Raw genomic sequence first — 25,637 nt, 5'->3', positions numbered from 1 at the left:
TAATTGGTCTCATGGCAAAAAGAAGTTATGTCTAAAATTAAATAAATTACAATTTTCTAACAATTCACATGAGTTGCTTTTTTATTACTTAATTGCCCGTTTTAAAGAGTTCAAATATTGTACTTATCTCCTTTTCCCTTAACACCACAGAAATTATATAATGATCAAAAGCTTGCTTTCATTTATCTAAAATACTCATTACAGTTCAGATAAAATTAAACAATGTCTTTATTGTATATTTTGTAAGGGAATGAGCGTGCACATAAAGTACAAACTTAAAAAACATTAAATGTATTTATTACACAAAAATTTAATACAAAATAAACAATAGAGTGCAATATAGTTACTCTAAATTAAAATCTTAACTAACACATAACAAGAGACGTAGTCATGGAAAAATGAAGATACATCAATTGAATTATATTTCATAAAATGGCACTTTATAATACAAATATCATACACAAATTTCATTCGTGTCACATTCGGCATGTGTACAATCACATCCTCTGAATACAATAAATTAACCATGCCATCAAAGTCTATTTTTTTTTTATTCAGCACTGTTTTCGCCAGACAAGTACCTAGTAATCTCAAGCAAGCTTATTATTACAAATACAATGATAACATCACAAGTATGTGTTATATTACATATTATGCCACTCTAAATATTTTTGTTTTGATGCATTACTCGCAAATATTGCAAATATGCAATTTATTATCTATGAGCTATTTGAAAATTTATCATTATCTATGTAAAGTGGGCACTAATGTGGGCACAATGAGAGCATACGACTGCCGACGAATCGAATATGTTATAAGATGAGTGGCACGCGCCTAAAACAGCTACTAGAGGAAATTTCCAATATTGATTATATTCGCTCAAAGCTATTAAGCTATTTATAATGTCCATTAAATGCTAACAGAAGAACTTTCGTTGTTTCAAAGGTTCACTGTCACTGTCACTGTCTGAGAAACACGCAGCAAAACCACTTTTGTCTCTTAGAGAGTCTCTCCTTAACGACTGTCCAGTTTTGTCCATAGATTTTTTTACACGACTCACACATCCCGGTGTAGATGAGTGTACGACAGAACTCTGTGCAATGTCTTCATCTTTTTTGTCACTTTTTTCACTGGTAGAATGTAACTCTTGTCCATTTTTATCCCTACATCTCCTACTTCGGAGACATCTCACTGACAAATTTTTCTTACCTCTTTTAGCAGGGCTTGCCATGTTTAATGCGGCACTAGAACTAATCTGCTCACTTGAATCATTTAATTGCAGCCCCGAGCAACCAGTCTCCTTATTTTCTAATGGTAGATCTAGTTTTCTTCTGCTTCTTGCTCTTGTAGTAACTTTATTTTGAGTGTTTTCTTTCTTATCTGAATCATTTAATTTACTTGCTTTACGAGCACTGTGCCTGGTGGTCAGTGAGCTAACCGCGGTAGTATTGATTTTAGAGTCGTTCTGATCTGAATCACCGACAGTATTATTTCTCTGTCTTCGAGGATATCTGGACGTTCCACTAGTTTTAGACTGGAAGGAAATATCAAGATTACTTTTGGCTCTTTGCTTGCCAATTTTGTTAGAAGTGTTTCCTTTTTCTAACTTTGCGTCCATAAATTTTAAGAGAGATGTACTCTTATTTAGTTTCTTGGACTTTTCATTGCTTTTCACAGATACCAGATTGATGACATTCTGTGAGGAGTCAGTACTACAGTTCAAGACTGTGGTGTCTGGCAATGGTGTGTTTACAGCCTTGTTCAAACAAACTACTATCTTTTCACTCTCCGGTGTTACATTTTGTTTTGAATCCTTCACGAGGTTTCTACTATTTCTGGTCCTCAACTTTCTTGGTGCCTTTGAAGAGTGAATCTTTGTCGACCTGATGTAATTAGCGGTAAAGCCAGACACATCGCTTAAATCATCAAACTGGCCGTTATGTACGATTGTATCTTTCTCTTTAACTGTTGTTTTACTTTTGTTGTGACCAGACTGGTCGGCACTTTGTAACTTTTGTATGTTTCCTTCTTTATTTACTTGTTCGTCTTCTTGTATTCCATTAATTAGGCAAGAGTTATTAATTTCAAATGAATCATTCAGTTGACTGTTGCCGAGATTCTGCTGAGCCTTTCTCAAGCTTCTCCGCAAATTCGGAGTTACTTTAGGTGTTGATGTCACAAGTTTATTTTTCTTTTGTGTGGTTTTTTGACAATTTCTTTGTAATTTCATCCGTTTCGCTGTGCTTTGTTGCGGTGAATTTTTAATATTAAAATCAACGTTTGAAGCAATGGCCTCTGATTTACAACTGGGTGCAGTTTTTTGTTTTGTTGTTGTTGTTGTATCAAAGTAAACATTCTGCTGCTTCTCGCTAGACACTGAATCATCCAACAGTTTTAATTTCCTTTTCTTCTTTTTTGGTGAAGGCACCTCCTCACAAGCACTCTGAACACTCGCAGGTTTCGCCTTAGAACAATGTGCTTGTTCGATTTGTTTCTTGACAATGTTATCGTAGTTGAATAGGCAAGGAGCTCTTTTCGTGTAGATCCAGAAAGATATCTCATCCATATTGTTCATAAAGGGAAGGTCTGCTGGGTGGATGTTGGTGGTGGCAATGGGTTGCTCTGGCGGGCAATACGGGACCAGATTGACGAGCATTGAGAGTGGATGAAATGCGACAGGCACTGAAGGGGTGCACGCCAACTACAAGCTACTCTGTTGATTAATTCAGCGCTCTCGTTCGACGAAACGACCGCAATTCGCTGCCGGTAACGTACGCTTTTACCCATTTTAATCACATTCCATGGACCTGGAAACGACGTAATCGATTTTTATTAAATAACCTAAATCAGTTTTCATAACTAATAAAATAACAATGATCTAAATAAATACGAATATTACAAGCACAACGCTTCGTTGGTTCTTTTTTTTTTTGTTGTTAATAAAACCAATGTAGCTATTGCTTTTAAATCTGTCAAATGAATGCAACATTATGACGCCGTATCGATGCGAAATGGAAGACGAAAAAGCAAATTTAATGTATTTACTTACTTTTTAGACAACTGGTCGACAGAATATATCTTTAAACTTTTTCTACAATCACAAAAGACACGGGCGTTATATTTTACGTAAAAACAACGTAAGATTTTTAAAATATTAGCCTGGAACTAAATGGGTCAACTACAAGTCTCTATAAGTATCTATTTACTTTTAATTATTCAATGGAAAACATTTAATTCTATTTATAACACCAAAATCTTCAATAAAAGTCTTATCGCTTTGAAAATTATCTAATATTTCACAAGAAATAAAAAAATAAAAAGAAACATTATTACAGCACCAATTCGCAGCAAAGCAAGATCCACAGATAAAACTAATTATTGTTAAAAAATAAAAATGTTCAGATCGCGAAAGTTATTTGGGTATAAGTTCCTTGGTTGATGGTTCAGTCATGCAGATATAAAATAAATTAAAAGAATATATTTTAAAAAAAGAAACAAAATTTATTTAAATGCGTTAAAAATAAAAAAGATTTTTTTCTTAAATCTTTTAATATTAAAATATGAAGACATTACACAATTTTTATGATAGACTAGTTCGTTGACGCAGTTCGTAAGATTTGTAGTGACCCTGCTTTTTGCTCCGCGAGTTGTGGGTTCGATTCCCGCCCCGAGTCTGGGCGTAATATATATTTATATATATAATTTATGAGTATGTTTATCGAAAAAAATGTAGCTATAACAGTCGGCTGTTACCTATAACACAAGTATTAAGTGGTTTACTTTAGGAACAGGCGACCGTGTGCGTGTACTGTGTAAATATATATTTATTACTAGCTGACCCAGCAAACGTTGTTTCATATATATTATTAACCCTTGTAACTTAAAGATATAAAGAATAGATGTTGACCGATTCTCAGACCTACCCGATATAAACACAAAATTTCGTAAAAATCGGTCCGGCCGTTTCGGAGGAGTATGGTAACTAACATTGTGACACGAAAATTTTATATATAAGATTATAATAGCTTGTCACGATGGTCGCGGTATTTAAGTTCTCGTACTTAGTTTCAAAATTTTAAAAATTAAAATCAATCAGATAAACTTATTAAATGAATTTGCGTAATCTTGTTCTTATTTACGAAAAAGTTTTTTTACTTCTAATTTTTTTTACCTTTTAGTTTTACCAAAAGCCCCAGTAAAAAAAGAAAACAGTTGGGCTAGAACAAGCCAGGATAAAACAAACTTATTTGTAGATCATCTAACAAGAGTTTTCAAGCCGAAAGTAACACTAGAAAACTCCTCAGATGAAGATGTTGATCTCATTCTTTAACAAGACCACCAAATAGATATACCACCTAGACGTGTATCGCTCGTGGAACACATTAAAACCATCAAACGGCTTGGTAGTAAAAGGCACTAGGTATAACGCGTATTTACTTGACTATATTTTCGTCTTCCTATGTTGTATTACTTGTCGATGTAATTGAAATCGGTTTTTTCGTTTGCTAATAATGCTATAATGCTATTTGACGGATGACGGTCGATATAAATAGTTTTTGATAACGGGAGGTAGAATACACCAGTACGACCTGTCTCTCCTCAATTAATAAATTACAATTTTAAAATTAATATATAGAAGAATCTCATAAATATAGTAAAATTCAATGTTAAAAAATAATATTGAATAAAACCTTTTTTCTGGTGGATAAGTTCATCGGTCAAATAATGGTCAAATAGCGTTATCTACAACTGATGACACAGGGCCTTACATATATTTAAATTACGTACATAGCATACATTGCAAGTTTTTAATAATATTTAAACATGTATATAAAATTCAAGATTCGTTTCATTATGAAATACTATTATTAAAAGTATTTTAATTAGTTTTGTTTTATTATTTTTAAAAATAAAACATTAAAGCGTTATAGAAAAATCGAGAATGTCTCTTAAAAAACGGTATTACATTCTTACATTACATAACAATCTTTACATTACTTATAAGCTTTGTTTTCTTATCTGTTGACTATTGTATTTTGAGGTGATTAGTCTGTGTCTTAGTATCAGTGACAGTGTCATTCGACTGAAAATTGCGGGTAAAATTAGTTTACAATCCAGTTTTATGTTGCAATGTTGCGCTAATTCATGGAAAAATGAACGAAGTTCAAAATATTATTGACCGTCAACTTGGAATATGTAAGTACGACATGTATTTAATCTAAACTTATTCAGTAAATGTGACTTGTTAATTGTTATTCATGACAAAGGGTAAATAACAGTTACGCGGTATTTTCTAGACTCTCGTTTCAACTACGATTTCGTGTTGAAAAGGTTGATGGTACACAGCGATGAGTCTTTCTACGGGCTACAGAACAACACCTTGCCTCCTGATTTCGACCAGGACCCTCCGATATTTGCGTGTCGTTTCTCCGAAGCTCCAGGTTATCCACATATCCTTGCACTCGCAAATGAGGACGGTCGGGTCGCTATTCAGGTAATTAGTAATAAATATATGGCTTACGTCGTCGTTAATTCTACCTAATCGGTCACAAGGGATTTTATAATGGCAAATTTGGCTTTTCAATATTTTTGATAATTTCCAAATGAACAATAAGTTGTAATAATTGAAGAACATACATTCTTTAATGTTAAAATGATATGATTTACTATACAAAAAAATTATGTATTTTTTCGTTTAAAGCCAACAGTACCTCAGTCCATTCATCAAAGGTCATACATACTCAGATAAATAATATCTGTTCAATTGAGACTGTTATCTCAACTGCACCAACCAATCAATCTCCTACGTGTGGTCTCCACTCCATGGCCACACACTGGCGGAATCAACCGTGTTTCTCTGGCACAACTGAAAGCCATTAAACCAATCAATCAGTCAATCAATAATATCTTGGCTGATATTGTAACTACTCAACATCAAATTAAAAATTCTTTTGTTGCATTTCATTGAAGTGTCCAAAAGTGTTTTTTTTTTTAACTATTTATGTATATACTAGCTTTTATCCGTGGCTTCGCTCCCATTGAATTTTTTTAAATAAAAAGTATCCTATGCTACTTCTAAAACCTCCAAGAATATGTGTACAAAGTTTCATGATGATTGGTTAAGTAGTTTTCGCGTGAAAGCGTAACAAACAAACTTACATTCACATTTATAATATTAGTAGGGATTTATTGGAATTTACATTTCCAGGATACAAGGACAATGGAAACTACAAAAAAATTGGAAGGCTTTCAGTGTCACTACAATGCTGTCTTTGACCTGGTTTGGATGCCGCTGTATATGAAATTTGTTACTGTATCAGGTATAGTCAATAATTAAGATTTTTAACCGACTTCGAAAAAAGGAGGAGGTTCTCAATTCGACTGTATTTTTTTTTTTTTTTTTTTTTTTTTTTATGTATGTTACATCAGAACTTTTGACCGGGTAGACCGATTTCGACAAATTTTGTTTTAATCGAAAGGTTTTGTGTGCCAATTGGTCCCATTTAAATTTATTTGAGATCTAACAACTACTTTTCGAGTTATATCTAATGATGCGTTTTTACTTGACGCTTTTTTCGTCGACCTACGTTGTATTATACCACATAACTTTCTACTGGATGTACCGATTTTGATAATTCTTTTTTTTTGTTGGAAAGGGGATATCCTTAGTTTTTTTTGGTACCATGATAAGGAAACCAGGATCTGATGATGGGATCCTAGACAAATCGAGGGAAACTCTCGAAAATCCGCAATAACTTTTTACTGGGTGTACCGATTTTGATAATTTTTAATTTATTCGAAAGCTGATGTTTATCATGTGGTCACATATAAATTTTACCGAGATCTGATAACTGCTTTTTGAGTAATCTTTGATAACGCGTTGTTACTTGACTATTTTTTAGTCGATCTACGTTGTATTACTAGTTGATGTAATTGAAGTCGGTTTTTTTTTCGTTTGCGAGCAAACACAATTATGTATTTTATAATAAACAGGTTCCTAATAAGTGTTTTAAGATTTTTGCATACTTATCTCAATGTTAAATCAGTTGATTATGTTATTCATAATGTATTATATTGTTTTTATTACAAAAAAGTTACTGTGATGTAACTAAAACTTGTTTGGACATGCTAACCTTAGGTTACACTGTACACGAGACTTGTTTAGCATTGCAGCACATTGAGGTAAGGCGCAACAGGAATAGGAATATGCTGCTTAAAATCTAGGATCGGCAATGCACTTGCGATGCTTTTGGTCTTGCTGGTATCTAAAGGCTACAATAACTAGTTCTGATCATGTGGACTGTGTACTTGTTTGCAAACCTAATATATATCTATATATACATATATACAGTGTTCTACTCTTAACTACGTTCCTTCAAATGAAGGTTCTGTAGGTGCTATAAATCACATTCCATGTAAAAAAAATTCTAGCCCATTTTTAAATTTAACTTTGTCTTGATATACGAGCTACTCTGGCAACGTACTTCTGCATAACCGTCCACTACTATTTTTCTTAGCCAGCAGTTGGACACAGCGGGATATAAAAACCTGTTCAAAATCATGAGCTTTTGTAATTGTATTTTATTGTACATTACATTACTAAACAATACTGCTCTCAAGAAGTGTTGTGTCCCTGTGTCGAGTAAGATGGCCAGAAATCGTGGGAAGTGTCAGTGGTAGAGTCAGCAATGTTTGCAATGCTTCTGGTATTGCAGGTGTCTATAGGCTAAAGTAATGCTTACCATCAGGTAGACCATACTCTAATTGTATAAAAAAATTACAGGTGATCACACGGCGTGCCTGTGGGACGTATCGGAGACAGGCCCTCGTCGCGAACTATCGTTCACTGGACACACACGATCCGTGAAGACAGCTGCCTTTCCTCGTCTTGAACCGCGCGTGTTCGCCACCGGGGCCCGCGATGGTCGCGTGTTACTGTGGGACTCCCGGGCTCCTGGACGCCCTCAACTGGCTCTAGAGGCCTGCCATGCTGAGAGATCGTCCACTCCGTCTCGTTCACGAAGAGTAGCACCCCGCCGGGCCCTCTCTATCACCGGCATCGTCTTCCGCGATGACGTTACACTGATTTCGTGTGGCGAATGCGATGGCACCATTAAAGTCTGGGACACGCGCAAAAGTTACAGCGTTTACAAGAGAGAGCCACTGCCGAGAAACTCCATCCCGTACTGCGGTAGCTCAGCAAGAAACGGTTATACGAACTTGATAGTCGACGAGGCTCGTGTCAGACTCTACGCTAGCTGCATGGACGACGTAGTGTACTGCTTCAACGTCTCAACTTTTAATTCGCTACCGGAACAGAGATACGTCGGTCACGAGAATAGTACGTTCTACATCAAGACGGGAATGAGCCCCGATGGAGCTTACCTCGTGAGCGGCAGTAGTGATAAAAACGCGTACGTGTGGAACGTGAAGTGCTCGCAGCCGATAGTTCGTTTAAACGGCCACCGCGCGGAGGTGACTTGCGCGGCTTGGTGTTCGCAAGGTGACGTCAAGATCGTGACGTGCAGCGATGACGCGCGACATAAGATCTGGCGTTTGGGTCGGGAGTTCCCCGAGTCCGAGGTAGAGACGCGTGGACACGCCGAAGTAACTCCTCGCATAGACGCGAGCCTTACCCCGCGCTGGGGGGCTCCGGAACGCACTCCTAGCTCTCTGAAGCGCCGGTCGGGCTCCGCCCCGGGCTCCGGGGGCAAGCGGGCGCGCCCCGCCCCGCGGACCAAGCGCTGCCTCGCCGACCTCATGTGCGGCCGGGAGCCCGACGACACGGGGGCGAAGCGCCTGCGGATCGATGCAACTATACCCGAGGAGGATGAGAACACTCCGGGTGAATCGACCCCTCGCGGGGCGAAGCGCCCGGCCACGCCCCCGGCCGACTCGACACCGCCCAAAAGAAACTGCTCGGAATCGGAAAACTGGACATACTTCTCGCCAAAGGCGGGCACCTCTTTCATGACTCCGACAAAAAATTACGAAAAGCGAAATTGCAAAATTCTTTCCCCGAGGAGTCCGAAGGCTCTCTCTCCCACCGATGTCAATAACAGGACACCCGTCAAGAATTCACCCACCAAAGTAAAAATTATAAGATTCACGACGCCCACGAAAGATTTGCCCAATTTCGTCTTAACTGGAGAGGCGCCGCACTTGAGACTGATGTCGCCGGTTAGGAAAAAGCAGGAAACGACCGACTGGTTGACGCTCATGGTGCGCGAAAAGAAAAGCAAAACTACAGAGGGAAATGATAGAACCAATGTTACACTAGCTAGTCCAAAAGAAACTCTGCCCACGCGTAGAAATTCAACTACAGAGAAAACTCCTAAATCAAACAGTAAAAATAGAAGTATACTCAAATATTTCAGTGTTGCTAAAAAAGATAAATGAAATATCAGTAATATTTTCTCGTCATCTTTCAGTTTGGGGTCTCACCCCAATAAAGAAACTCGTGAAAATTGGTAACTACGAATAAGACTATTAAATGGTGCATCATTTTGAATTGCTTGTGTTGTAAGGCGTGGAAAATCTATCGAGAAAATGGAGGAAAAGCTTGCAAAAAAACCACCAGTTAATGTCCCTCTCACACAGGATTATCCATATTGTATTAGTTTACTAAGATTTTTAATTCAAAATGTTTTTAATTATGCGTTAATGGAAACTTGTTTTAAGATTTTGACTGTTACGACCGACATCACTAAGATCCAAGTTGATATTTGACAAGTCTCACAATGACTCTTGAATTTGATTTTCTCAAATATCACTCAATATGCTCCAGAATTTAATGTAACCTTTCTACAATAAAAACAATATAGAAAAAAATAATACACAATGTGTATAAGAATCTCTTTCATTTACTAAGTGGTAACTAGTAATACTAGTGGTCGCCCAGAGGTCGAAATTCGACATCGACAAAAAACTATGAAAATAAAGAACCATTTTTTAAAATTTTCAATTTGACTACAGACTGACAGTCAATAAAATAGTGTAATATGTGTGTGTCTAATACATTGTAATGTGTATAATGTTTTTTTATTAATTTAATGTATTCTTATGCACAATAAAAAAGAAATATTAGCATTCTGCACACTTTGTATAAACATATGTGTGCGAAATTTCATACTCCTCTATCGGCGCAGTTTTCGTAAAAAGGGGTACAAAGCTTTTGCCTTCAAAAAAGAAAGAGGTTATCAGTTTGTGTTACCTCAATTTAACTGGGTGTACTAATTTTTATGACTTAATTGAAATCTGATGCTTGTCGTGTGGTCCCATTTAAATTTGATCCAGATCCGTGGATTACTTTTTGAGTGGGTGTTTTTGAATGCTTATTTAACTGACTATTTTTTTACTACCGACATATTACTTGTTTGCGAGCAAACACAATTATTTTATTGAGTGTAGTGTTGTATTATTATTATTATTACTAGCTTTTAATTAGTAAAATTGTCAACAATTGTTGATTGTTTATTATTAATGTAAACGAGACAATAAACTCTGAGAAAAAGGTCATAAGTACATCAGTTTGACTTTTTTGCCACCTCAACATTCAGTTTGCATTTCTTAAGAAATTGCTATCGGCAAAATTGGATTTGTAAGCTTTTATTTTGTCATACTGCACTAAAATAGCCAATATTTCGCTGTCCCCGGGCAATAAAGCGGTAATATCAAAAATCAAATTTTACAGGAGAAATAAAAGAAGCTAATTTGTTTATAGTGCAGTGTACAGTGATCCAAAACAGACGTTCAATATGTCAAATGAAAGCTATTTTTTTTTACCAATTTAAGCTTTTAAAAATATTTTTTTAAAAACAAATCGTATAATTTTTTAATGAAATAATTAAAAAAATGTATAATACAATTCATAGATGATACTATTTTAATTGCAAGATCATTAACAATTACTCTAAAGATGTTCACCGGTTTTTTGTGTTATTTTTCTTAGAGTAATGCAATAATACATAGCTTAGTCGTAAGAGAATTATCCATGCAATAAAACGGTTATTGTCATTTATTCTAACGAAATATTAATAAAAAAAAACTGAAAAAAATAAGAGTGATAGATTGATACTCAGAGAAGCCAAAAATTAAATAACATTAGAAAGGGTGTAACCGGCGTATACCGCTTTATTGCCCGGGGCCAGCGATTTTAGTATAAAGATGTCCTAAGGTGTTCTTACTAATAGTTCCAGGTGATATTTAATGTCATAAGGAAACTGCACTATCTACATACAATGTACACTAAATCTTGTCAAATATCAATTCAGTGTCGCCAGAATTATTACAGAAGTGACTGTTCAAAAGATGAAATATTCATCTTAAATGTAATTGTATGTAATTTTAAAGATTTGATTCCTAGTGCTTCATGCATAGACTGATATAATATTTAGTCTTCTGACATTCGATTACAAAATGATATTTTGTAATTTTATTCTCGTTCGATTAATATTTTTTATGTAAAAATGTTTACATTACAATGTGATTAAATTAGTCAGTAAGCCTACACGTGATTACATATAGTTTTTAATAAAAAGAAATTAAGTTTTATTTGTGTTTTTCTTATACACGGCGGTAATAAAACAACAATTAAGATGTGCCATTGCTCACTCTTTATTACGCTTGTTAATTCAGTATATAAAAACATAATATAAATTATCTTGTAAATATCACCACTGATTGTTGCAACAGACATCGCTGCGATCGCCGGCCGTCACTCCCACACAACAGTCCGCGACCAAACACATTAGCAAGTAAATACTTTAATGATGACCCCGGCTTCCAATTGACAAGTCGGTAAAAAAGTTATTTATATTCCCCCTTTTCAAAAAATATTCTAGAGTTATTTGCAAAAATAAACTTGACACTTGCAATGTGTTCAGTGATGGACGTTTGGATGGTTCCGATTACAATATAAAATCGGCCAGTCAGTCGCACGAGAGGTCGGGAAACAACATGGACGTGTCAGTAACGAAAGTTCAGCAGAAACAAAGTAACACAATAAGAACTGTTAACAGAAGAGCGGGCGCTGGACGCCTCGCCGTACAATTTGTTATACCTACTACATCTAGGACTGCACTTACGATCTACGTAACTTAACACTATGTACATACAATCTTTATCCAAGCAATTTTTAAAAAAAGTCTTAGTATTTTTATCGTATTAATTTGAAAATTTGTTAAATGTCTTTATCGTTAAACTCACTGTATCCACTCGCACCACATTTTTATTATATATTTTTAATTTTCATTTAACACAACAAGAGTAACAGAATTAGCCCAGCTAAATAAACTACTAACATAAGTTACAACTAGGTACAACCGATACGCCTACGAACCACGAGCGCGCCCGTCGTCGACAGTTCGCCGCAGTCCAGTGACAACACTCACTGGCGGCGATGTCCTCCATTTCACAGCGAAACGAACCCCATAAAAATCCTTCATATTGCACAAAAGGCAGCGCTTCGTGTTCATATCAATTGACATTTTTAAAAATGATAAAAATATTTTGATAATCTATTAAGGAATCACGTGCGGCTCGACGCCGGCGACTGCTATCGCCCAACTGTCGCTCCACTGTCGCCCAGCTGTTGCTCCACTGTCGCCCAGCTGTTGCTCCACTGTCGCCCAGCTGTCGCTCCACTGTCGCCGGCGCCGAGCCGCTCAGTCGCAATTCGAGATCAAAAGCCGAGGCGATTCTACCGATACGTCACCTCTCGTAACACGTTTCACGCGATGCGGGTCTCGCCTGCCACGGTTACGCGGTGACACGATTACAAAGTAAAATCTAAGTTAAGTATTAATTAATACGCGCATCTAACGCCGCGTCTACCTACACTAGAACGAAACGAACGAAATCTTCGATTCTCACGAGTAGCGTACACCGCCGCAGAAAACGATCCCGGAGATGAGACCCGCATCCGTGAACGTCCCCGAAGTCCGTCTTCGACGGTTCAAACGATACTCCGTATGTACCTATCGATGGCCTCGTATGTAATACAAATTCGCCCCACAGGAGGCGACACGCGTAGCGTCCACTAATACAAACATCCGAAACCGATCAAGAGTGGCAATAATTTAAACACAGTATTCAAAACGAGTAAATATTTCCAAAAATCTACATTCGGTCGGCAACGCGGGGCGGCCGCGCTTCGATACAATAGTATTAGTAAGTTTGTACTTTGATCATTATTTGAGTGCAACGAAAGGAACTCCAACACCGGAGCGTCGCCGAGCGGGTCCGAACGCACCCGAGCGAGTCCGAGCGCAGCCGAAGGAGCCCGAGCGCCCGAGGAGGCAGGCATCGGAATCGTTTTCTTATTGCGCTAAGTGGGTAGTGGTAGTGTAGAGTAAATACGTCGGGGCGGACACCGCTGCGCTCTGCGACACGCTCCTGAAAACAACAAAACATAAATATTACATTAAAGCTTTAAACCAGCTGGTCTTAACCATAGGTCCCGAAATTACCCGCCCGAAGTGACCTGCAAAGGGGAGTAAATGAGCCTGACTAGGAACAAATAAGTACCACAGGTTTACCCCAAAAACAGTGGTCCATGGGAAAACTTACATTTAGACAAATGGTTTCGCATCACTAGAAAGTTAAGAGTTAAAGAAAGCCCTGCTTTAAACGCATTGGATAATAAATTAACAAACTATAAATTGGCGCTCAAACCGTTCCGTTCCGTTGTGTTTGTCCCATTTTGGGCGCCATTCAACACTATTAAAATAGTTTTATATGTAATACAAATAGACATAACAGACAGATGGAAAATTGAGATCAAAATGCTCAAAATAGTTATTTAAAAAAGCAATAAAAATTAATTGAAATTGTGGAGAAGTATGTTTTATCAAAAATCAGAAACTTGACAATGTCTTGGTAATGGTGTTAGGCCAGAATTTCTGGCATAAAATCCATGACATTGTCTTAAAGGTTAAAGACGACGAAGAGCGACGAATGAGAGAAGAATGTGAGGTCACACAGAACCAATTTGGATTTATGCCGGGCCGGGGAACTACGGACGCCATATTTGCACTCCGCCAACTCTGCGAAAAATATCGACTCGCACAAAAAGACTTGCATATGGTGTTCGTGGATCTGGAAAAGGCATACGATAGGGTCCCCCGTAAGGTTCTGTGGTGGGCTATGAAAAGGAAAGGAGTGCCAGAGAAGTATGTACGACTTGTTCAGGCGATGTATGATAGAGCTAGCACCCACGTCCGGTCCGAAGCCGGGGTAGCTGACAAGTTCAGTGTGGCTGTAGGTTTGCACCAGGGGTCGGCTTTAAGCCCGTATCTATTCCTCCTGGTAATGGATGTTCTAACATCAGACATACAGGAGGAAGCACCCTGGTGTATGCTGTTTGCTGACGACGTTGTTCTTGTCGGAGATAATGTCCTTGAGGTACAGAGCAGACTGGGAAAATGGCAGGAAAGACTGGAGGGCGCGGGATTGAGGATAAGTAGGTCTAAAACCGAGCACTTGTTCTGCGATTTCAGCGGTTCGTCCAGTTTTTCCCATATTGCCTTGGATGGTGTATCCCTACCAGTCTGCTCCGACTTCCGCTACCTTGGGTCATTAATACAAAATGACGGCAACATAGACCGTGACGTGAAAAATAGAATAAATGCGGGATGGATGAAATGGCGACAGGTCTCTGGAACAGCTTGTGATCCACGAATGCCCCTTAAACTTAAGGGGAAAATCTATAAAACGATCATAAGACCTGTCGTAATGTATGGATCAGAATGTTGGGCAACAAAAGTGACGGATGAAAGAAGAGTGCACGCAGCCGAGATGAGAATGCTAAGATGGATGTGTGGAGTAACGAGGAAAGATCGGATTAGAAATGAGTATATAAGGGGAAGTTTGAAAGTAGCACCTGTGACAGAGAAAATAAGGAGCAATAGGTTAGCGTGGTATGGGCATGTAATGAGGAGGGATGACCGCTATGTCGGTAAAAGAATGTTAGGGATGAATGTCGAAGGACGAAGAGCGATCGGCAGACCGAAAAAGCGATGGATGGATTGTGTGAGTGAGGATATGAGAAAGAAAGGAGTAAGCACTGAAGTGACGAATAATAGAGAGGAATGGAAGAGAAAAACATGTTGTGCCGACCCTACATAAGTGGGATAAGGGCAGGAGGATGATGATGTCTTAAAGGTTAAACTCCTTGATTTTTTGGTTACCTTAGGGGGAAGCAGATGTGCAAAAAATACAATACTCACATACAATTATTAGAGGTAGTCACGGCAGAATATATCCTATTTATGTTTGCAATACCCCTGGTTTTGCAGGATGCACCCTTCCCCTAACCCTACCCAGGAGCTCAAGCCACATTACTCTCTAGAGGAACACAAACTCATTTGGGAGCAGTGTTATTTAGCTGTGATCTTCTGTAAGGTTAAGGTATTTGACCAGATGGGCAAAATATATCCTGCCTCAATATCAACTCAAAAAACAAATTAGAAAGCGTGTTAGGTGGAAATCATAATCCCCGAAGCAGAAAGCAAGGTCACTGGAACATTAAAGTCAGGCTCATCACCCATCATCATCATCACTTCAGCCTATCGCAGTCCACTGCTGGACATAGGCCTCCACAAGTCCACAACTCGTGTGTTGCCGATAGTCACCACGCTGGGCAGGCAGGTTGGCGACTGGCAGGGCTGCTTTTGTCGCACCGAAGACGCTGCTGCCCGTCTTCGACCTGTGTATTTCAAAGCCAGCAGTTAGATGGTTATCCCGCCATCAGTCGGCTTTTTAAGTTCCACAGTGGTAGTGGAACTGTGTTATCCACGAGCCACGGGAAGAGAGGGGGTGGCTATATTCTTTACTGCCGTAGCCACACAGCTAATTGTCAGGCTAGTGTAGGTGCGGTACTGACCGGCTCAGGGCGGGCGCCATCACCAGCAGAACACGGACAGCTCGCCGCCGTGCGCGCCGCCCACCGCGCGCCACGACCGCACGCCGCCGCCGCCCACCTTCAGCTGGAACACGTGACACAGTTAGAGCTACTACTGACTTGGAGAACTCTTCTTGTATAATATAAGTGTTAGGACTTTGGAAAGAAACTAGCTTTGATTTCTTTAATATGCTCATTTATTCTGTTTTTTATAACCGCAGCACACACAACAAGAAGACCAACTTAAACAGCCATTTCGACTCACCACAGAGTATTTTAGAGTTCGAACAATGTTGCCAATATAAAATATTTAATTGCACTTAACAATAAGAAACATATCCGAATATATTTGATAGAAGTAATGTATATAAATAAATGATATTTAAATCTTAATAACACTACCAAATTAGATTTCTCTATCAACGGAATTGGGATGTTATTAATGAAGGTAACTTAAATATTTTTTCAGACGATCTTAGCTTTTTAAAAAAAGAAGCACTTTTATTTGGGACATAAATAAAATGAAACAAAAAAAAAAATAGTTTACAAAAATGACAACAGTAAAATAGACAAGAAAATAAAAATAATAAGCATCTAGTCATAAAATATTTAAAATCGTAAAATTTTCAATAGTCATAAAAACACAGAAAAAGTGAAAATAATTATACATATAAAAACTCCGTCTACAGCTCAGTGTTGTGATTCATAAAGGTATCCCTTAGCTTGGAGTTAGTTGGCTTTTATAAAGAAAGCTAAAACTGATTTTCAGTGATACCTCTGTTTTGACGAGAGCGATAAATACGATTCCTTTACATCAATAGGAATAGAATCTAAAGTAAATCGGTGTGATATTAGGCACTGTCCACATATCTATATATTTGGATAACTATAGGATTGCATAAATCTTACAAACGTGTAAGTTAATGGAAAATAAACACGATCGACGATCATGCGGCGGACGCAAAAAATTATTGATACAATAAAGCAGGATCGATAAGGTGCCAATTAAAGAGTACAGTTATGGCGAAAGACGCAAGATGTCATACGTATAGTTATGGCAACACACACCGAATGACAAGTAGTTTCTGTACGCAGTCGCACGCACACAGCGACAATAATGAATGTGTCGGGTTGCAATTAGCAATGGCGATGATGCAACAATTGTACACTAAGAATCTACACCCCTTTTATGGTAGCAACATTGATATCTGATGTGAATAAAATTTATCGAATACTAACTATACGTATTATGCCGCATTCACTCGATTTACACTTCCACTACTAAACGGTTCGGAACGATCCAGAAAAACGTCAACAAATGAGGCACCGTGGAATCGCTGGAAATCTTACGATCGACATTTTCCGCAAGTCGTGTACCGTGGACTGTACGGGTTGAAAAATGCATTCGATATCAATAATGCATCGAAAACGTTCATGTCCATAGCGGGCGATGTAAAAAGTGCGTTTTAATTCCACGGCGGGTTATGTAGGGGGGAAGGCGGCGCGCGCAAGGCACACAGCCATTGACAATCGCTCAATGGCGCGCCGCGTCGCCCCATTGAGACTCCAGGGCTGACCCGCGGACGTGACTGATATATTTAATATAATATTTTCTTTATACTTGAGACTAACAGTTGGGATATTTCAGATATTTCTTTCAATTTATTATTGAAGGGAAGGATTGTTTCCATACTTTATGAATTTTTTTATTATTTATTGTTAAACGGCGGGTTTTATTAATTGTTAACCTCACAATTTGAACACGATCTACAAAATAACCGTAATAAAAGGCGTTTCTATTGTCTCATGATAATAAATTTTATACGTAACATTCTCTACACAAATAAGTAAAATACTATGTAAATAGCGAAAAACCACTTAAGCCTAGTTATTATTTAAATACACAAATAAAAATGTAGTCATGCTTATTATTTGTTTTATTAGTAAGTTTAGATCTAGTAGTAGATTTACTCATTAATTAATTAAAATATTAATTGGGCTTAAACTTCACAAACCTTCATTAATATACATATTGACAGAATTATTTTGTCAGATGATGATTGTAAAAGTTTTAAAATGTGATGACCCTAAGCTAGTTATGTAAATTACATTATTGAACTGTGTTATAAATTGTAATTTCGTGTGCGTTTATTATAGCATATATTTTTGTACTAATGTATTATTTTATGTTTGACTTTATTAATCGCTAATTTTTTTTTGTACATGGCTGTGGCCTTATGTGATATAGCACACAATTCTACTTATCCAATATCAAGCTACCAAAAGAGTCATAAACGAGTTAAGTGGGTCTATATATTATTTATATTACATAATTTATTCGAACAAAGCTTAAAGTCCTTAAATTTCCAAGGGAGTATCAAAGTCAGTTGACTGTCTAACCTTTCCAAAACACGTAAGCAGTCGCTCGCAACAGAACGCTACTAGACAACTTCAACGTTGTCTTGAAGCGAGTTACGAGTACATCGTCGAAAACTTTGAGAATATTCAATTATGTACGAGTTGAAATTTGTTTTAGTTTATTTTTGATATAAAACTTATATTGCATAAGCGTATGTGTGTCAATTATTTGTTGTAATAGATATTTACTATTACAGTTATATCTGTTTCGATATTCTTAGTATCGTATGTTGACGCCTAGCAAAAGAAAAGAGCAATTACGAAACAAACAAATCAGTAACATTAAATATGTTACAAGTTGTTGAATATTTGCTGTTGCTATATAGGCTTTGAATGCAGATTTTTCTTATTCTGACATAATGTGTAAGCTGCGAGAATGACGTAGTATATCGAAATACAAAACATACATTTTTGTTCACAACTAAAAGACATTAATCAAACAACTGAACTACATTTTTGTACACCTGTGTTCACTGTTTTTTTTTTTTTTTTGTATTGAAATATGTTTTTTCTTTCGTTCTTTGAATCTATTTCTGTGTTGTTTATTGTACTAAAACACATTTTCTTTCATACTACAATGTAAGTAGGTCCTGTATCACCGCTTAATGATATTTTGGCTTGTTGCCTCAAACTAATACTTTTTTCTTAAAATGAAGTTTGTTCTTGAAAAACAAAAATATATACCTACACTTATATTCATCAGATAGCTTTATCATCCACCGGTGAAATAGACTCTTAGCACCTGTGTCGCCGGTTTTAGATGAAATGTATCCCGCACATTAGTTACGAAAATATTTTAACACGAGTTAGAATAGCGTAATCCTTCTAAGGTCCTTTTTATCTTTAATTAATAAACTATTACTTTCAGATTCATATTTGCGACTAGAAATATCTCATAAATACAGTAAAATTCAATGTTAAAAAAGGATATCTATAATACATCAAAAACTGTTATCTATTGGATATCGTCCGTCAAATATCGTTATCCACTGGTGAAACAGGCCCTTACAGTACTCGAGGAGACCAAAGCTAGGTATCCTAGACACGTTTCGACGTGTTCACTACGAGTCACACTGTTCGCGATAACTAAGTAAATTATATGAGATGTCTGTAGTGGGGAGCTTAACGCGGAGGCTGCCCGCATGCCGCGGTCACGGACCCCGAGATAAGAGATAGCACCGTGAAGTCTCCGACTGGTTGTGTTTTGGAAAATGATAAAAACATACAAAAGAATTTTCATTTTAAATGTATTTGAATTTATGAAAACGTATTTAATTTTTTATCTTTGAGAGGTAAACGCGAAAGCTTTTTCGTATTCTATTATGTAGGTAATTTTTATATGGATGAGGTCATCAAACATAATTTGTTTAAATGGCTTTAAATATAATATGCCTTCATATGAATCATATAAGAATTTATATATATTAAAATGTAAAAGTTTAAATTCAATTAAGAGCTGTACTAAATAATATTTACTTTTCACTCGTAGAAAGACTGTCAGATGTGCGGTAGGTACGTTGTTTCCTAGTCATCTAGATCTCATATTAGTTACTAGTTTCAAATACCTATAATATGGAAAAAATGTTTCTCTCAATAATATCATCATTATCATCATTACAGCCTATACAGTCCACTACTGGACATAGGCCTCCACAAGTTTACGCCAAAAATAACGTGAGCTCATGTGTTGTTGTGTGTTGTCATGCTCAATAATATATGTTATAAAAAAGCCCCTTAATCCCCGCCACCCCCTTATAACTTAGGGGTATGAAAAATAGATGTTCGATTCTCAGACCTACCCAATATGCACACAAAATTTCATGAGAATCTGTCAAGCCGTTTCGGAGGAGTTTAACTACAAACACCGCGACACGAGAATTTTATATATTAGATAATATAATAGTATTGTTAATCGATATTTATTCTAACAAAATATATATACTAATAAATGGAGAGCCGGTTTTTTTGTTCAGTTATACTGCGAAAACTACTGAGCCGATCGGAATAATATTTATACCATAAGATGCAGCGTGTTTCGAAAAATTATATAGTATATGATATGTTGGTGATTACTTATCGCGTAAAAAACATATGGACGGATAGATGTCGCTAGTACTAAGCTACACATACACGGTTATATAATTTTTGATAATAGTGGCCACCCAGTGGTCGAAATTCGATGATAATTAAAAATTTAAATTAAAAAAAAAAATCAATTTTACTACAGACTGAGAATAAACAAAAGAGTATAATATGCGTGTGGGTGTCAAATACTCGGTAGTGTGTGTAATGTTTTTTTTTTATTGATTTAATATATTTTTATGCTTAATATTAAAAAAATATTACTATTCAGAACCCTCTATAAAAAACTATGTGTGCGAAATTTTATACTCTTCCGTCCGCGGTTTTCGTAAAAAGGGGTACAAAGTTTTTGCTTCACGTAATATAAAGATATCGTTTTATTAGTTCGAAGCATTATCAAGGATAACAACAATAAAATCGTATAAACAGTCGTAATTATCAAGTTTGCACGTTTAGACGTAATTATAGTTGTAAATGCAGATTGCAACAATCAGCTAGCCATTACCAGACTTACGTGCGTTCTACGTTACATCTGTTTGATGATCGCTGATCAATCGCTGTTGTTGCGATACGGTCGCTTCTCGACGCTAAAGTTTATTTATATTTGTATTTTATTAATAAATATTAATCTTTATATATCTTTTTAACCGACTTCCAAAAAAGGAGGAGGTTCTCAATTCGACTGTATTTTTTTATGTATGTTACTTCAGAACTTTTGACTGGGTGGTGCGATTTCGACAAATTTTCTTTTAATCGAAAGGTGGTGTGTGTCATTTGGTCCCATTTAAATTTATTTGAAATCTAACAACTAATTTTCGAGTTATATCTAATAATGCGTTTTTACTTGATGCTTTTTTCGTCGACCTACGTTGTATTATACCGCATAACTTTCTACTGGATGTACCAATTTTGATAATTTTTTTTTTTTGGAAAGGGGATATTTCTAGTTTGGTACCATGATAAGGAAACCAGAATCTGATGATGGGATTCCAGAGAAATCGAGGGAAACTCTCGAAAATCCGCATAACTTTTTACTAGGAGTACCGATTTTGATAATTTTTAATTTAATCGAAAGCTAATGTTTATCGTGTGGTCACATTTAAATTTTATCGAGATCTGATAACTACTTTTTGAGTAATATTTGATAACGCGTAGTTACTTGACAATTTTTTCGTCGATCTACGTTGTATTACTTGTCGATGTAATTGAAGTCGGTTTTTTTTTCGTTTGCGAGCAAACACAATTATATATATAAAAAGACAAGTCCTGACTCACTCATCAACGCCCAGCCCAAACCCTGGACCTAAAAAGCTGAAATTTTGCACAGTTTTTCAAAAACGAAATTCAATCCCTAAAGGGGTAAAATGGTGGTTCAAAATTTGTATGGCGAAACAATATTAAATAGACATTTCGATTCGAAACATCGTAGGAGTATTCCTAAAAATAAATAAGCAAATACGTCTTTCATGATTTTCCGAAAATCAACCCCTTAGGGGGTGAATTGTGGTAAATAAACCCAATAATCGACTTAGGTCTCGTTATTTATGTTTTTTGGGACGTTGATTCCGAAAATGGCAGTTATTTAGAGCGAAGCCGCGGGCAAAAGCTAGTTGTATAATAAGGAGTAATTATTATTATTATTGTATTTGAAGCGTCGTGTAGTCATTTTATACATTTTAAATATGTTTTTTTTTGGAATGTATCGCTTCTTTTTGCATGTGGTGTTCACCTTAAGAAATTGTAACACTTAGCTGTAAAGTATTTATTAAGATTAAGTTTACGTTATTGTGTAATTAGTGTTAACAATTACTAGTGATCTTAAATAAATAAAGCAAAAATTTTAGTCAATGTTTAATAATGTTTTTGTAGTATCTAAATATAACAGAAAATAGTATTTCAAAAAAAATACAGAAAAAAGTAATTTTATGTAAATAATGTGAAATTGCTTTAAAGCAATAATTAAATAAAAGATAGTTAAACGTTGTCTCTGCATAGAACACATTCCAAACTTAAATTATTAATATCACATTATTCAATTAGTATATTGAAATTCATCAAGTCATATATATACATATAGGAAGAACACGACCCTCTTTTTGAAACAGTCGGTTAAAACATTAAATCAAACAGCGAGCAAGTGTAGCGTACTCATTTCCTAAGCCCCCGTATAGTCTCAGAGCATGTTATAAATTACAAAATATATATTATTGATATTATCCTGTTTCCTGTATTAGCGGCGTGTAGATCAGATAGCCGTGCAATTATTACTTCAAATTACAACTCGTTTATCTACACTTACCTCTGTTTGAACGATACTTAACATTATAATTTGAAACATTATCAAGATTATCATGTTTCTAGATCTATCTGCAGTTATACTGTTAAGTTAGTGTGTGTTTGCTTGAATGTGCTAGTTACAAGACCTAGGTACTGGTTAAATTTAAAAAAAAAGTATAAATATGTCCATATTAGATGTATGATGGAATAAATAAAAGAAAAAAAAAATGTCAGAAAGTTTAGTACTCATTGTTAGAGATAGCTCAAAAACTACTTGTTAAAGTTATGAGGTAACACATTTAAAAATAAAGTCCTACTCCTTTTTTGAGGTCGGTTAATAGCACATCTATCGAGTAATGGGTTAATGCAATGCGTTTTATTTGCATTAGAAGTACAACGGATATTGCCACAATTTAATTTATATTCAATCGGAAATACAAGCCATTAACAAAATCATGTAAACAAATCACGCGTATTATAATAACGTAATATTGTTTCATCATCACGTAATATTAATTAAATGAATGCATTTCATAATGAAAAAAAAAGGTTATTGATAGACCGAAATAGTTTCTAACTACTGGATACTTTGTATAAAGCAGTGCCTAGTGCGAGTTTTATTCACAGAAACATGACAGAAACGCGTTTATACGTGAAGATTATTTTGTATGGGATATTAAACAGTGCAGTCTAGACGATAAAGAATAGTATACGATACAATCGATACAGAGTCATCTAGCGGTAAACGCGAGAACTAGGTTGAAATCCCGAATTTCCCATACAAAATGAAGTTAAAGTTTACGCCCGTTATTGCGAGACGGATTAAACAAAACTCGCACTAGGCACTCTGTAATAAACAAAAAAACGAGTGTGCTTTAGACCACACGACTGAAGTAAAACTTACGAAACGTAACCCTCTCTCTTTCTATCTTCACTAACTTATATCTCCCTCTCAACTTCCGTTCGCCTCGCACGTGAGACGAGAGCGTTACGAAAAGTGTGATCGGACGAGACGAATGGAAGTTGAGAGGGAGGTGTAAGTTAGTGAAGATAGCAAGAGAGTTACGTTAATAACTTCAGTCGTGTGGTCTAAAGCACACTCGTTTTTTTACTTTTCATTTCTCTTTCTTTCTGTTTCTTGGTCGTGCTTTAAGCCAAAATTTAGTGAATCAAGAACGAAACTAATGTTATCAATATCGAGTACGATTGCCTTAGAAATGGATAAAGTTTTTTTTTTTTTTATATCACTAGGTCGGCAAACAAGCGTACGGCTCATCTGATGGTAAGAGATTACCGTAGCGTATAGACGGCTGCAACACCAGAAGCATCGCAAGCGCGTTGCCGACCCAATCCCCAATCGCCTCAGGAGCTCTGGTCACCTTACTCACCAACAGGAACACAATATTGCTTGAAAACAGTATTATTTTGCTGTGATCTTCTGTAAGGTCGAGGTACTACCCCAGTCGGGCTGCTCCATAATTTGAGCAGGAAATTCCTGCTGTGCCCTACCTCAGTTAAAAAGGTTAAACAATGTAATATATAAATATGCACGTGTGTGCAGGCGTTAGTACTTAGGGTTATGTAAATTCTGCCTAACCTTCCACACTGATTAGTACGTCTGGCTGAGCGGGGTATAGCGTCCGTCACAGGCAATTTAAGGGAGGCTAATTAGGAGGCAGGACGCCCTCTCCTGTGTCAAACAAGAATGTTCCGTCATGTATTGAGCAACTCTCGTTTTTATATTAAATTTTAAATTTCTCATATCGGCATAATATGAAAAAATTGCTCTCCTCAATTGTAAACAAATATAAAGAATTTTTTTAACGACAATTGTACCAGACGTTTGCAAGCTTACTGCAAGCACATCTACCGTTCCATCTTAAGCGACATTATACAATAACTCTACAGACGGGCTGCTTTAAACTAACAAAATATAGTTTGGCCTTTAATTATAACTAAAATGTCCAAAATCAAATTCAGAACGAAATGAAAGTTAAATCGAAATTAAAAACATGTTTCAACGCACATAATTAAACCTGTCACGTGTCATAATTTTATTACACGTATAAATACTCGTAATACACACAAAAAGCTACACTTGCAGTCGTGAGCGAGTATCGCAGTAATAATAAGTTTAACATAGCGAACGAATCTCTAAGTCAGGATAATTACGACGCGGCTGTAAGCCGTGTAAGCCATGTCGGCGTGGGAACGCGGTGCATATGCTGGCTCATTATGCGGCACCATGCTCTGCACTTGTGTAGGCCCGCCGTTACCCCTCCCCTGACCCCCTACCCGACCCCCATGACACACGTACCGAGAATTATTATTACAGATTTTATTATGTACTCATTTTTGTATATATTACATTAAGCTATAATAAACAGACCCTATTATAATAATATTTTTACCTTGTTTCTTACGATATTAATTGGCTACTACGTAGAGACCGTCGCTTGATAATTATAAAAGGAAAAATTATTTAATTGTCTGGCAACTAGAGCAATTGAAAAAAAAAAACGAGATTGCAAGAAATATAATTTTAACGCAGACAAGGATTATTTAGTTGAAATGATTTTTTTAAAATCAATTTAATTAATTTGAATAATTCTTTATTTGTTAGATAACGTTTGTTTTAGGTCTGTAAAAGTCCTCGTACAGAGACAATATGTAAAAATATCAAAACAACTAAAACTGCGAGGGATATTAAGTCTATAATTGTGTTTGCAGGCAAACGAAAAAAAAACCGGCATCAGTTATATCAACAAGTAATACAACGTAGGTAGACGAAAAAATAGTCAAGTAAATACGCGTTATCAAAGATTACTCAAAATGTTGTCATCAGATCTCGATGAAATTTAAATGTTACACCACCACATGATAAACATCGGCTTTCGATTAAATTAAAAATAATCAAAATCGGTACACCCAGTAAAAAGTTATGCAGATTTTCGAGGGC

The 25,637-nt window shown here is 36.4% G+C and overlaps 2 protein-coding genes and 1 long non-coding RNA gene across 4 annotated transcripts; 1 reads left to right on the top strand and 2 right to left on the bottom strand.

Moving 5' to 3' along the window:
• Positions 1-290: 290 nt before the first annotated feature.
• On the bottom strand, positions 291-3,373 carry LOC123655601. Of its 2 annotated transcripts, XM_045591368.1 has the most exons (3): positions 3,339-3,373; positions 3,050-3,091; positions 291-2,807 (listed from the first exon to the last, which is right to left on the bottom strand). In XM_045591368.1, the coding sequence occupies exon 3, from the start codon at positions 2,654-2,656 to the stop codon at positions 917-919; it is 1,740 nt and encodes a 579-aa protein (XP_045447324.1). In that variant the 5' UTR covers positions 2,657-2,807; positions 3,050-3,091; positions 3,339-3,373; the 3' UTR covers positions 291-916. The 2 variants fall into 2 exon arrangements, with proteins under 2 accessions (XP_045447324.1, XP_045447323.1); XM_045591367.1 differs by having other exon boundaries at positions 3,050-3,370.
• A 1,710-nt stretch (positions 3,374-5,083) lies between these two features.
• On the top strand, positions 5,084-9,850 carry LOC123655758 (protein lethal(2)denticleless). Its single transcript, XM_045591511.1, has 4 exons — positions 5,084-5,196; positions 5,298-5,494; positions 6,209-6,320; positions 7,784-9,850. The coding sequence occupies exons 1-4, from the start codon at positions 5,154-5,156 to the stop codon at positions 9,397-9,399; spliced, it is 1,968 nt and encodes a 655-aa protein (XP_045447467.1). The 5' UTR covers positions 5,084-5,153; the 3' UTR covers positions 9,400-9,850.
• Positions 9,851-11,592: 1,742 nt separating this feature from the next.
• Positions 11,593-15,972, bottom strand: LOC123655912. Its single transcript, XR_006743466.1, has 2 exons — positions 15,884-15,972; positions 11,593-13,395 (listed from the first exon to the last, which is right to left on the bottom strand). It is a non-coding gene; the product is annotated as an uncharacterized LOC123655912 (long non-coding RNA).
• Positions 15,973-25,637: the final 9,665 nt, after the last annotated feature.

Source organism: Melitaea cinxia, chromosome 8 (genome assembly GCF_905220565.1).
Source record: "Melitaea cinxia chromosome 8, ilMelCinx1.1, whole genome shotgun sequence".
In the NCBI taxonomy this organism is placed as follows: Eukaryota; Metazoa; Arthropoda; class Insecta; order Lepidoptera; family Nymphalidae; genus Melitaea; species Melitaea cinxia.
Note: the sequence above shows the minus strand (reverse complement) of the source record. Positions and strands in the feature narration are given on the sequence as shown.

Bases quoted from the DNA above. Each gene is read 5' to 3' on its own strand.
- LOC123655758 (XM_045591511.1), top strand. From the start codon at position 5,154: ATGAACGAAGTTCAAAATATTATTGACCGTCAACTTGGAATAT. The intron at 5,197-5,297 runs GTAAGTACGACA...GGTATTTTCTAG, and splicing joins TGACCGTCAACTTGGAATAT to ACTCTCGTTTCAACTACGAT. The intron at 5,495-6,208 runs GTAATTAGTAAT...TTACATTTCCAG, and splicing joins ACGGTCGGGTCGCTATTCAG to GATACAAGGACAATGGAAAC.
- LOC123655601 (XM_045591368.1), bottom strand. From the start codon at position 2,656: ATGCTCGTCAATCTGGTCCCGTATTGCCCGCCAGAGCAACCCATTGCC.